The sequence below is a fragment of the Arachis hypogaea genome, chromosome 6 (assembly GCF_003086295.3).
Source record: "Arachis hypogaea cultivar Tifrunner chromosome 6, arahy.Tifrunner.gnm2.J5K5, whole genome shotgun sequence".
NCBI lineage: Eukaryota > Viridiplantae > Streptophyta > Magnoliopsida > Fabales > Fabaceae > Arachis > Arachis hypogaea.
This window is the reverse complement of record NC_092041.1, coordinates 9,465,881-9,479,440: the sequence shown is the minus strand read 5'-3', so window position 1 is coordinate 9,479,440 and position 13,560 is coordinate 9,465,881. Positions and strand designations below refer to the sequence as shown.

General features: G+C 26.6%; 1 protein-coding gene across 9 annotated transcripts; it reads left to right on the top strand.

The window, feature by feature from the left end:
• Positions 1-225: 225 nt before the first annotated feature.
• On the top strand, positions 226-4,193 carry LOC112695878 (negative regulator of systemic acquired resistance SNI1). Of its 9 annotated transcripts, XM_072196688.1 has the most exons (11): positions 233-574; positions 700-822; positions 1,253-1,372; positions 1,645-1,691; positions 2,491-2,584; positions 2,743-2,784; positions 2,950-3,139; positions 3,215-3,285; positions 3,392-3,461; positions 3,671-3,736; positions 3,876-4,193. In XM_072196688.1, the coding sequence occupies exons 7-11, from the start codon at positions 3,137-3,139 to the stop codon at positions 4,092-4,094; spliced, it is 429 nt and encodes a 142-aa protein (XP_072052789.1). In that variant the 5' UTR covers positions 233-574; positions 700-822; positions 1,253-1,372; positions 1,645-1,691; positions 2,491-2,584; positions 2,743-2,784; positions 2,950-3,136; the 3' UTR covers positions 4,095-4,193. The 9 variants fall into 9 exon arrangements, with proteins under 9 accessions (XP_072052791.1, XP_072052786.1, XP_072052790.1 ...); XM_072196687.1 differs by lacking the exon at positions 2,743-2,784 and having other exon boundaries at positions 230-574; XM_072196691.1 differs by lacking the exon at positions 2,743-2,784 and having other exon boundaries at positions 2,366-2,584.
• The last annotated feature ends 9,367 nt before the right edge of the window (positions 4,194-13,560 follow it).

Sequence of the window (13,560 nt, the reverse complement as noted above, 5' to 3'; positions counted from 1 at the left end):
TATACACATTAAAATTTTACTATCGAATTAATAAAGAATCACTATTAAAAAATACTAGATCACAAACAGATTTTTTTAATAAAATTTTACTGATAAAAAATATCAACAAATTTTTGATAAATTTTCTGTCCATAAAAAATAATTTTTTTTTTTTACAAAATTTACAGATAAATTCTAACATTTTTTTTTTTTTTACAAAATTTACATAAGCACAAAACACACCATATTCGATGATGATGAAACTTCATTCATTCAACACAAAATCACCGTTCATTTTCTGCGATCCTTCCTTTAAGCTTGCTCTTCTTCTATCTCTCTGATTCGAGTTGAAAATGTGACTTCTCCGTCGCTTCTGCTTTGTCGCCGCTCGCTTGCACGAGCTCCCTCCGTCACTGCTCGCTTGCACGAGCTCCCTCCGCCGCCGCTCGCTCGCATGAGCTCCCTCCTCTGCTGCTCGCGTTACACGAGCTCCCTCTGCCGCCTCTCAGCTTATGTCTCTCTCTGTCTCGCGCCATCCATCCTCGCCGTTCACAGCCTCGTCCAGTCATCGTGTCACCAGATCTAAAACGTACATGTATGTCTTTATCTATTTTAGATTCTGGAATTTCTATTGATCTATATTTTGTTTGGAATTCAAATGTTCATACGTTATTATTGCATCTAAAACTCAATCTGTTCCACTTTTATTTTATGGTTTAGATTTTTGTTCTTGAATCCTCTTCAAGGTTCGAATTTGGTTTTGAAAGTAGCTCCATTAATTGTTATGGCTAAAAGTTTGCGCTGAAGATAATCTATTGTGCCTTTTAGAGTTCTGCTTCTGAGGTAACTATAATTACCAGTTCATGAAATGCAATGTGCTAAGTACATAGATTTAAATTACTCTCTGACTGATTAGAATGAGGTTTTCAGAGGAGAGATGTATACTAAATAAAATAGTATCACTTAAAGAAAAAAAATTGTTACACTGGTATTGTTTATAATATATATTTAATTCACATTTTGAAAATTCAAAGCATTGATTTACTAATTTATGTTGTTTTGCATCATTATTTTTTGGAGTGATCTCAGTCAACTCAATTGTTGTTCTGATTGAGATCTCTAAACCTTATCTTGAAAGAATTTTCTTACCATTAAAACCGACTTTATCTGTTTGGGTTCTACTGTTAGTATAATGAAGGAGCCTTGTTAATTCTATTTTGTTTCGTGATTCATGGTTTCTATGAGTTTGTATGTAATATCTTCTATTTGATAGGTTGGGACTCCAATTTGTATTCCTTCTAGAGACTTCATTGACATTGGCCGCATTGCCTCCATTGAAAATAACCACACGCCAGTTGATTATGCAAAGAAAGGGCTGAAAGGAGCTATTAAGGTACATATACCTACAGAAAATTGATTTTTCAGATCTTAAAACAAAATATACTACAAAATATCTTAAACAATTTAAGCCTTACCTATGGTCAGTTTTTGGCTGTGTCAGCGAGAGAGTAGAAATAAAGGATAAGTGGCTGCAAAACAAGGGAACACATTTTATTTATTTATTTTTATTTATTTATTAGTTTGGTTTTTTATTTCTCTTTGTTTTGGTCCTAAAATCATATCCAATTCGGTCTATTTCCTTTTGAATTTTAATGTTCAAAACAGAATGTTGAAGTATTCATGGACGCATTTAGAGCAGTAATTGAAGAGAGGTAACACGTCTATTATTTTGTGGAACTTCAGGAATGATTTGACCTCGAATGCCTTTTGTATTAATTCAAACCTTGCAATGTGGTTTGATCTTGAATGTTTATGCTTTCACCCTGAATATGAATATTTTAGGCTTATTTAGATTATATCTATGATGGTAATATAGACAAATTTTGGCACCTTTGACAGAACTGTATTTCATGCAAACATATAATATTTTCTATTGAATAATAACATATAGTGAATCTTATTATTTGAGGGAGATTTTGTCCACTTATACTTGTTTCCAGGAAGTGGTACTTCCTTCTCGTTGCCCAGATGGAACTAAAAATTATCTGCTCTTAGAACACCTTTTATGAAAGTGAGTTTCCATTAATAACTAGAAGAGTGAAAAGGATTACAATCCACTTTCCCGGATACGGATTGACTTATAGATTTGATTTTTTTATTATTATTACTTTGCTCTTATTAGTTTGGCTCAGCATCCTTCCTTAAAATTGAAATTGATGAACCTGCTGCACAAGCTATCAATGCTTTTCTATTACTATTACTATTACTATTACTTTGCTCTTATTAATCTAAGAATGGTTTTGTTTCATTATCAGTGCTTATCCTATTTGATTTAGTTAGAACCACTTCATGGATATTTGTTGAACTAATGTAACCTAATACATAGGAAGTGAAGCTATACTTCTGGGTGCCTAGACTCTACGTGGAATAAGTGAAGCTATACCCTGTTGAGACTATCACTATGGAACAATTCACTAAAGTTATATATTTTGTTTCTGCCTTATGTTTTAGGCTGAGAAAAAAAAATCAAGACATTTATTTTAAGAAGATTGTAAGATGTGTTGGATAACCCATGAGCCACTTGGAATCTATTGCATCATCAGCGGTAATTACATAGTAACACTTTGTTAATTTTCCTTTCTATAAATAGGTTCATAGTGTATGAGTGTAAGAGCATTTGGTGCAACAGTAAGATTTCTACCTCATGACATGATGACTGAGTTGAATGTTGACTAATATTGCTATATATATGTATACATGTAGGGATTAACAAAGACACTAGACTTTATAATTGACACAGCATTGGTGATCATCCTTTTGATCCTTACATAGCACTTCTGAAAACATTTGGTATCCTAGTAGTAGTTGGGGCTGCAAATGAAATCAAGTCTAGCCCTGCAAGCCTATTCTTCGTTATTACATATATCTGCACATATTGTTCATTGTTTCAATTTTTCTGGTTTGGTGCAGGATTAAAAACAAATGTCATGTTTTCGCTGTGCACACCAAGTGTTCAATGGTTTGCTTATTTGTTGGTTTGAGCTAACATGCACATCTAGAGATTCAAAAGAATACTGAATCTCAGTTATCCAAACACTTTCATACTTTACATGAAGTAGTGAAAAACATCTGTGTCTCTGTTGATAAGTTTTTTGTTATGGTAAGTTTCTGAAACGATTATGTATTTTGAAGTTCAAACAACTTTTTTTTTAATTAATATTCTGGATTAGTTTAGATTAAGGACCTTGATATATCAAGGAAGAAAGCAGATCTTGAAGGCCACACAACAAGAGCAGATGGTCTGAGGTAGTTGTTTCGATTAATTATGTTTCTCTAGGTTCCTTTCAATTGATTTTTCATTTTTATTCAATGCTCCTGGCTAAAATATGTCCGACATCCTATTTTGATGCAGAAAACCTTTGATGGACATAATTTTAGATCAACTAGCTTACAACATAGATACCATCCCCCTATTTCTTAAGGTTGAGTGTGAACATTGTCTCTCTGCTCCTCTCACCCTTTTTGCAAATAGCTGTCTGTATAGGATTATCCCTTTCCTTTTGAAACATTTTCTTCTAGTTATACTAATCAAGAATCAAAATAAATCTCACTATATGATATTTACATAGTATTGATGACATGACAGTTATGTTATGGCTAATCGTTCTATTTTTACTGCGCGTGATTGCAGACCTTCAGTGAACCAAAATGGAAACTGGAAATAGTTGTGCATTACCTGTGGAAATACATGACTAAGGTAATCAGCAGCTAGATTGTTTGAAAATCTACTTGCTTAATATTATGTATTGTTACTTTTGAAATGGAGACTCAACGGATAGTAAGCTACAGGTTTCATAATCTCTATTTAATTTTGTTTGTTTTATACATAATTGCAGCCTTCTGTTCACACTCGAAAGTCAAATGGCTCTCCTGAGGATGCAACATTTGAAGTGGCTTTGAAATGCTTCTCAAATAAAACTGGCACTAAAAGCACTATTAAAAAAATTGGTCCAGATGTAATGCAGTTCCTTGTTGGTCACAGGTATTCCTTTTTTGTTATTTTGGTAGGAAGGTGGTTATGTAATAGAAGTAATGGTTTGATTCCTGTTATTTAAAAGCTTTACTGTCTTCCTAACCCTCATACATGGATTGTAAGCATTTTGCATAATGTGATTGGTGAATTTGGTTATAACGAGAGAAATTTTTCGGGGTTATTGGTTCAGTTCTTGATATTCTATATGGCTATAAGGCATGATTGTTTGATTTCGCTTTTGCTCTTGCCGACTTAGGTTGTCTATTTTAAGCTGAATGTGTTTGTAGAGCCTCTACTTTGCTCTGCTTTAGAATTGTTCCTAGTCCTAGTCCTAGTCCTAGAAATTGATTTTGCAACCTCTACAAATTTTTGTTGAAAGTTCATGAATTAAAACATATAGAAGGCCAGATTTTTGTATTTTCAACTTTTGATTGAGAACTAGTTTACTAGTTTCATTTCATGGTAAATTAGTTAATTCATATGGTCCCTTTAAGCTGCTGGAAGCAACCCCACAACTGGTGGCAAGAAGCATGAGCACCTAAAAAAATTTTTGTTTGAGGGAATTTGCTTAACTAATGTTAAGCAAAGACAATAGTGGACAAAGAATATGTACTTTGAAAACTTAAATCGTTATTTAATTGGAATTGATTTGTATATAATAAAATAATATATTTATATAAATATACATTTAAAAAATATTTTACTATTTTAAAATTATTTTGCTAATAAAAAATAATAGTTTGATTGATTTTTGGATTCTTTAACTTATTTATTATCAACCAATTTTTTTTCTTAAATCAAATCGATTTAGTGACTGATTTTTAGTTAATCCAATTGAATTTAGATAGTTCAACTTGATTTTCAGAATCATGATTATTTCCTAAATTTCTTTCACAAAAGTATGTCTAACTTTTATACTTGTTTAACTACAAACTATATACAATCACCAAAAAAAACTACAAACTATATACACACTAAAAATATTATATACACACTAAAAATTAATTACTAAATTAATAATCATATATATATATATATATATATATATATATATATATATAAATTATTAGAGATATAATCAAACTAGCACATTAGGTAGAGTTTTAGTGAGTTTAAGAATTAGACTAATTAAATTTGATCAGCTCGAGTTATTATATTTTTTTTTTACTAAATTTAAACCGATTAAATTTGAGTTGGAATAGATCGGATATTTAGAAGTGTTCAATGAGATGGCCACTCCGCTCGTGCGATGGTCGATACCGGCGCCACGAGACAAGGCTACTTCCATTCCGTCAGCCTAAGAAGGTAGCAAGACGGCTAGCTTGAAGCTAGGGGATCGGGTAAATGCTCTGGTTACGGTAGTTCGAAGTTCCAATTGTAAAGGAGTTTTTTAAGTTCTTCCCCTGAGATTAGGAAGAGATTCTTCAGAACAACAGAAATGCACCACTTTTCCAACCAAGAAAATAAATGCTTTAGCGATGGCGGATAAAGGAAGTAAAGAGTTCTACCACCCTTACTTAAGGGTCACGCAGTCGAATATAATCTATTAAAGCAAAGCCAAGAGGCGATAGTGGTATCGGTCTTATCGTTCCATGAGGAAAAGACATTTTTTTTCAATGCCAAGGTGATGATTTTGATTTCTGGGGAAAAAGAGTGATAGCTAGAAAGGAAAGGCAGCGAGCTTAGTATGCAAAAATTAAAAAATGTGAAAAAATATTACGTAACACAAAAAAAATTATGTTAAAAAGTGGAAAAAAAATTAATGACTAACATGAGATTAAAATTAGTAAAATTTAAATTATATAAATATTATAGTTTTTTTTAATATAGTATGTTGGTAATTTGTCCATCGGATCGGTTTAGGTTCATTGACCCCCTAAATTTGATACGCGAACAAATTAAGGTTGAGTATAATTGAATTTTATTTTTACTCGATTACCCGAACAAATTAAGGTTGAGTATAATTGAATTTTATTTTTACTCGATTACCCATCAGGTATAATGCTCAATATAAAATCGGATTTGGTTAGATTTAATCAGATAATCGAGTTACTTGTATCTTCTTAATTAGATAATCAGGTTATCCGTATCTATTTATATTCTTATAAAAAATTAGCTACTATATATTTGTGTATAACTATATGTATTGTTTAATTTATTTTTAATTTATATTTTATATTTTAACATATATTCCATGTAGATAGTTGATTTGATTAAGGGTGTTAACGGATCGTACTAGATCGGATACGATCAAAATCTCGAGTTAATATATACTAAACTCATTGAATTCAATATTTGCATTTTCTCTACTCGGATATGATTTGAAATTTATATTTACGGATGGGATCTGATTCCAGATATATCCGTAGAAAAAAATTAAAAAGATTCTTTTTTAAAAAAAAGTCAATAAAATCCTCTTTTCACTCTAATATTTTTTTTAGGAAAAGTCTAGGGGACCAGCAGTTTTATTGAATTTTGGCCAGCATGTAACCAGCAGAAGAAGGTGAGCCATTGGATGAAATCTCACACCAATCTCACACCATCAAATCATTATTGATGGTTAGTTGATGGCTAACAATCACAAAAATTGCTGGCCCCCTAGCATTGCTCTTTTTTTTATTCTTTCAAGTATGTTTATTTTAAAAATATTATTAAACTATTTTTCTTAAATAATAAAAATAAAATAGTACAAGATATATATAAATAATAATTATTAATTAAAATAAAATATAAATACAACATATTATTTGGTGTAGATACAGATAAATACTATAAGTGTGTGGATATAATCTAATTCATGAACACTCCTAAATTTTATAATTATTTTTTTGTGTATAAATAATATTATTGATATTTATACATATTAATTTATATTTTTTAATTAAATAATTAGCTACTAAAATAATTAAATTTGACATAATAAAATAATTAAATTTATTTACAATAATATAATAAAAAATTAGAAGATGTCAAATATATATTTATAAGCAATAATTGATTGATAACTAATTTTTAGCATATATTTAATATTATTGCTATTATAACGACTGTGATATTTGGAATAATTATTTGGTCTCTTTCAATTTATCTCGTATTTGTTTTTCTTTATCATTCTCACAAATTTAAAAGAATAATTTTAAAATGGTTGTCGAATAAAGTGAAATTTGATTTTTCTTTTTTAAGTTTTTAAGAATTTTGGTAACTATTAAATTATAATAATTCCTTTTTATTTGTGGTGTTGTATAAAAAATAATTCATAAAAAATATGATTTGATAGATACATTATATTTGATAAAATACAAATAATAATAATTGTTTATGAAAATTTTTTCCCCTTCACACTTATTTATTTTAGATGAAGTAATAAGTTCTTTTACATTGTGTTTCAGAAAGATGAAATATTGTTTTTCAGTTAAAAAAAATGTTCTGATAAATAAATTTATAGGCTAAGTATGATTTTAGTTTTTACAGTATAAGTTGAAATTTTTTTTTCATACAAAATCGTTCATAAGATTTAACTTAATTTTAAAATTGTCATTCGAACCAAAATACCATTTTCCTTCTTCCCCAAAATATCCGATTCTTTTTCTTCATCACAGCAATACTCAATACCCAGTTCTTCATCTCAATCACAATTATATCTCTTCTTTTTCTTTTTTTAAAACTAAAATTTGAACAAAATTTCAACTACAATTTTAACAAAGCAACATAATTTTAATAACAACAACAAAATTTCAACTTGACGAATATCAAAAAATCAAAATAGAGAAAAAGAATTCAACAACAACAAAATTTCAACGAAAAGATATAAAAAAATCAAAACAGAAAAACAGAAAAATAGAATAGAATAAAAAACAAAACAGAAACAGGAAAATAATAGAATCAATACCCAAGATAGAATCAATATCCAATTTGGAATCAGAGTCAACAACAACAATATGATTAACAAAATAAGAATTGGAATAGAAGCAAAATAATTAGAAACAGAAGCATAATAATCAAGTTAATCTGAAACAGAATTGGAACCCGGCGACGTGGAGCAACGACGAGCAACGAGGAGAAGTGGCGACATGCGAGGAGCAGTGGCAACATTCGAGGAGCAACAGCGAGCTAGCGAGGAAGAAGAGTAGCGGCGAGATCCAGCGGCGAGGATACGAAGCAGCAGAGGAGCTTCAGCGACGGCATTGAGTTCAACGGACGGCAGCGGTGGCAGTAGGCGTGATAGCGGCGACACTCCTCCTATGGCCTCCCTTCCCCCTGGCGTGATTTCCTTTCCCACCTTCCCTTTTCCGTTCTTCTTTCTTCCCCTCCCCTTTGCGTGATCCCTTTCCCCCTTTAATTTAATCTCTTTTTTTAGTTAGGGGTAATTTAATAATAAAAATTAAATTTTTGATAAAAATGATGATTGTAAAATTAAGTTACAATTTTGTATGAAAAAAAAGTTAAAAATAAAAAACAATTTTGACCTATATCTTAAGAATAAAAAAATAATACTAATAATAATTACATTTGCAAACAAGTAAAAAAAAATAGAAATAATACTAATAATTACATTTATCAAAAAATAATTTACGAATAAAAAAAAATAGTGCTATTCACACGTATTATATCATGATGTGTTGTACAAAATTATAAACATGCAGATTTATAATCCTGCAATGTTAAAGAACGAAAAAAAACAACGAAAGTTACGTTTTAACATAAAAAAGAAAAAAGAAAAGAAAAAATATCGCCTGCAAACTAGGAGGGTTGCCTAGGAATACTAGTATTATGAATATTATTATATTACTATGATTATTATTGTTATTAGCACTAAAACAGGTTATTATTATTATTATTATTATTATTATTATTATTATTATTATTATTATTATTATTATACGGAATTGTATATTTATTATTGTTCTGATTATTTACTGTTTTATTTATATTATTGTTACTGTTAGTTAATATTAAGAATATTAGTATTATTAATATTATTATATTATTATTAGATTATTATTATTAGCATTATTGTTGTTGTTATTATTATTATTATTAAAAATTTAAAACACAATTTACGTTTTGGTTATTATTAAAAAAAATTAAAAAATATAAAATACAATCTGCATTTTTTAATTTGTGATTTACACTGATATTATAACAATATAAATATTTATTTTATTGTATAACATTAATATATTTTATTAAAAATATTATTTGTACAATAAAATTAATTATATAAATTAATTATTAATATATTTATATATAAATATATACATAATTTAATTTATTTTTAATATATATTTATATTTTAATATATATTTTTTATTATTAAAAATTAAGTTTATTGGTTTATTTTAATATATATAGTATAGTCTATTTTCATGTGTAAAAAAATAGCCACTAAAAAAATAAGGGTAGTGCTACGGTGAGGAAGCAATTTTTTTTCCTCACCTGTTGAAACGTACGTGCGCAAATGAAAAATTAACGCGTGTGATGTGTGTCTTGATGGAGGAGACAAGATCTGCAAACTATCAATATCTATGTTGCGTGTTAATAAAAAAGGATTAATTAAGTAAAACTGATTAATAGTTAATATTGTTAATTAAGGGCATGGGCTTTTTTTTTACTGGACTTCGAATATTTTTGTTATTTGTTTGGTCTTTAGCTGATTGTTGCTAGTTTTGGTGAATGTGATCATTTATTTGTTTCATATGAAAATTAGGCTTGGAAAAAAAATAACTGAATGTAAATTAAAAATATGAATTTAGTTTGATAAAAAAAATTTCACACAGAACAATGTAAGAAATATTATTGAAATTAAAAATTAAATAGATTGAATTTAAATTAATAATTTAATGGGATTCAATTTGATAAAAATAAACGTACTGCTATTATTTTTATCGTATAATTAATTATGTTCATTCGTAAATAATTATTTATTTTTGTTTTGGAAATAATTATTTTTTGTAATATACATAAGAAAAAAATCAAATTTTTTATCTTTATGATAATACAAATAGAGAGTTTTTATTATGTTAACATGACGCTCATACATTAAATTTAAAAATTATTTACTTAGGTGTTGTCACTAGAAATCTTTAAAATTTTATTTATAAATTATAAATTATTATTTTTTAGATTGTCACTTTTTGAATTTTTAAATATGCTTTATTAGGTTATTAGATATTTAATTTTTTATATTATTGAACTAATTTAAAAAATTATTTATAAATTATTTACGTAAATTGTTATTTTTTTAATTTTTAAATTATAGTTATATTTTATTTTTATTATATAATTATTACTCTTTTATTTAAAAAAACAAATAAATTATAATTTTTGAAGAAACTAAATTCACATAATAATTAATATGGATTTAAACCAACGTATCATTATACACAAACTTATGGAATCGTCAAGTATCTTATAATGGTGAATTATACTGTAAAGATATAAGTTTACAGATTTTTTTTATGGGATGAAAGAGAAATTAAAAAAGGTAGGACTCACACTTTGAATAACAATAAAATAATAAAAAATAATTATAAAAAAAATTATTTTCTCTCTCTATACCACTTCAATCTATATAGTAGAGTGCCCTTTTCTTTTTCTATACCACTTCAATCTATATAATAGAGTGCCCTTCCTATAATATGGATTTAGTATTGTGAGTTTTGACACTCTCAATGCTACTGAATTTGATTACACCTAATTGGTTGGTAAGTTTATTGTTTTAGAAAAAATAAATTCATTGATAAATTTATTTATTTCATCGATTTTTTTTTTGCAAACTTATTCACAACAAACTCTTTTTATCATTTTAAGTTATTTGCTTAGGTTGTTGCTTTTTTAAATTCTAAGTTATTTGCATTTTATTCTTTTAAATTATTATTTATTATTTATTTCGGTTGTTATTTTTTAATTTTAAGTTATTTGCTTAGGTTGTTATTTTTTAAAGGTTTAATTATTTTGTTGGTCTCTATAGTTTCGCCAAATTGTTAATTAGGTCCCTATACTTTTTTTCTTTCAATTGGTCCCTACACAAAAAATAAATTTTGAAAATAAGTTCTTCCTAGTGTAAAAAATATTAGAGTTAACTGAATATTTTTTCTTAAATTGAAGATATTTATAATAAAAAATTTAATTTAATATTTGACCGCATGTATTTTGGTAAAAATATTATGTTAATTTTAATATTTTTAACATGAAAATGACGTAACTACAAAATTAAAAACAGTGTAGGGACTTAATTGGAAAAAAAAGTATAGGAAGCTAATTAAAAATTTGGTGAAACTATAGGGACCAACAAAGTAATTAAACCTTTAAAAAATAACAACCTAAGCAAAATAACCTAAACAAATAACTTAAAATTAAAAAATAACAACCTAAATAAATAATAAATAATAATTTAAAAGAATAAAATGCAAATAACTTAGAATTTAAAAAAGTAACAACCTAAGCAAATAACTTAAAATGATAAAAAGAGTTTGTTGTGAATAAGTTTGCAAAAAAAAAATCGATGAAATAAATAAATTTATCAATGAATTTATTTTTTCTAAAACAATAAACTTACCAACCAATTAGGTGTAATCAAATTCAGTAGCATTGAGAGTGTCAAAACTCACAATACTAAATCCATATTATAGGAAGGGCACTCTATTATATAGATTGAAGTGGTATAGAAAAAGAAAAGGGCACTCTACTATATAGATTGAAGTGGTATAGAGAGAGAAAATAATTTTTTTTATAATTATTTTTTATTATTTTATTATTATTCAAAGTGTGAGTCCTACCTTTTTTAATTTCTCTTTCATCCCATAAAAAAAATCTGTAAACTTATATCTTTACAGTATAATTCACCATTATAAGATACTTGACGATTCCATAAGTTTGTGTATAATGATACATTGGTTTAAATCCATATTAATTATTATGTGAATTTAGTTTCTTCAAAAATTATAATTTATTTGTTTTTTTAAATAAAAGAGTAATAATTATATAATAAAAATAAAATATAACTATAATTTAAAAATTAAAAAAATAACAATTTACGTAAATAATTTATAAATAATTTTTTAAATTAGTTCAATAATATAAAAAATTAAATATCTAATAACCTAATAAAGCATATTTAAAAATTCAAAAAGTGACAATCTACAAAATAATAATTTATAATTTATAAATAAAATTTTAAAGATTTTTAGTGACAACACCTAAGTAAATAATTTTTAAATTTAATGTATGAGCGTCATGTTAACATAATAAAAACTCTCTATTTGTATTATCATAAAGATAAAAAATTTGATTTTTTTCTTATGTATATTACAAAAAATAATTATTTCCAAAACAAAAATAAATAATTATTTACGAATGAACATAATTAATTATACGATAAAAATAATAGCAGTACGTTTATTTTTATCAAATTGAATCCCATTAAATTATTAATTTAAATTCAATCTATTTAATTTTTAATTTCAATAATATTTCTTACATTGTTCTGTGTGAAATTTTTTTTATCAAACTAAATTCATATTTTTAATTTACATTCAGTTATTTTTTTTCCAAGCCTAATTTTCATATGAAACAAATAAATGATCACATTCACCAAAACTAGCAACAATCAGCTAAAGACCAAACAAATAACAAAAATATTCGAAGTCCAGTAAAAAAAGCCCATGCCCTTAATTAACAATATTAACTATTAATCAGTTTTACTTAATTAATCCTTTTTTATTAACACGCAACATAGATATTGATAGTTTGCAGATCTTGTCTCCTCCATCAAGACACACATCACACGCGTTAATTTATTGTTTACCCACATACGTTCAACAGGTGAGGAAAAAAAATTGCTTCCTCACCGTAGCTTTGGCCAAAAAATAATAGCCTGTGACAGAACGTACATAAGGTACAATTCGCACCACCACTCCTGACTCCACCACGCTGCGCTTTTTTCATTTTGCTCCAAAAGAGCCAATGACGACTCTTCTTCATCTAGTCGAGTTTGAGGTTGTTAATTGGTAAATTAGCTCAATTTTATATGTATATAAATAAAATATTATTAATATACATATTTTATATATATTTAATTTATACTTTTAATATTATATATATATATGAAATAGTAATATATAATTATATATATTACTAAATTTTAATTATTTAAAATTTTATATTTATTTTTATATATAATTTTAATGTAGAATAAAAATAAAAAATTTATAATTTATTGATAGATAAATAATATATAAAAATAATTTTTTAAAATATATAAATTATAATTTATTGATATAAAATTATAGATTATGTACATATTATTTAAAATAGTTTGTAAGTGCTCGTAAATTTTTGATGAGTCGAATTTGAACTTAAGAAATATATTCGATTTTTAATAAGTCGAGTCGTGAGCCAAACTCAATTCTCGTGAGTTAAACTTAAACTTAGTCTAATTCGACTCAATTCGACTCACTTCTAATCTAGGACTATATATTTATTATTGTAATGGCTGTTCACCAGTTTTGGTTATATTATTGTTACTGTTAGTCAATATTAAAAATACT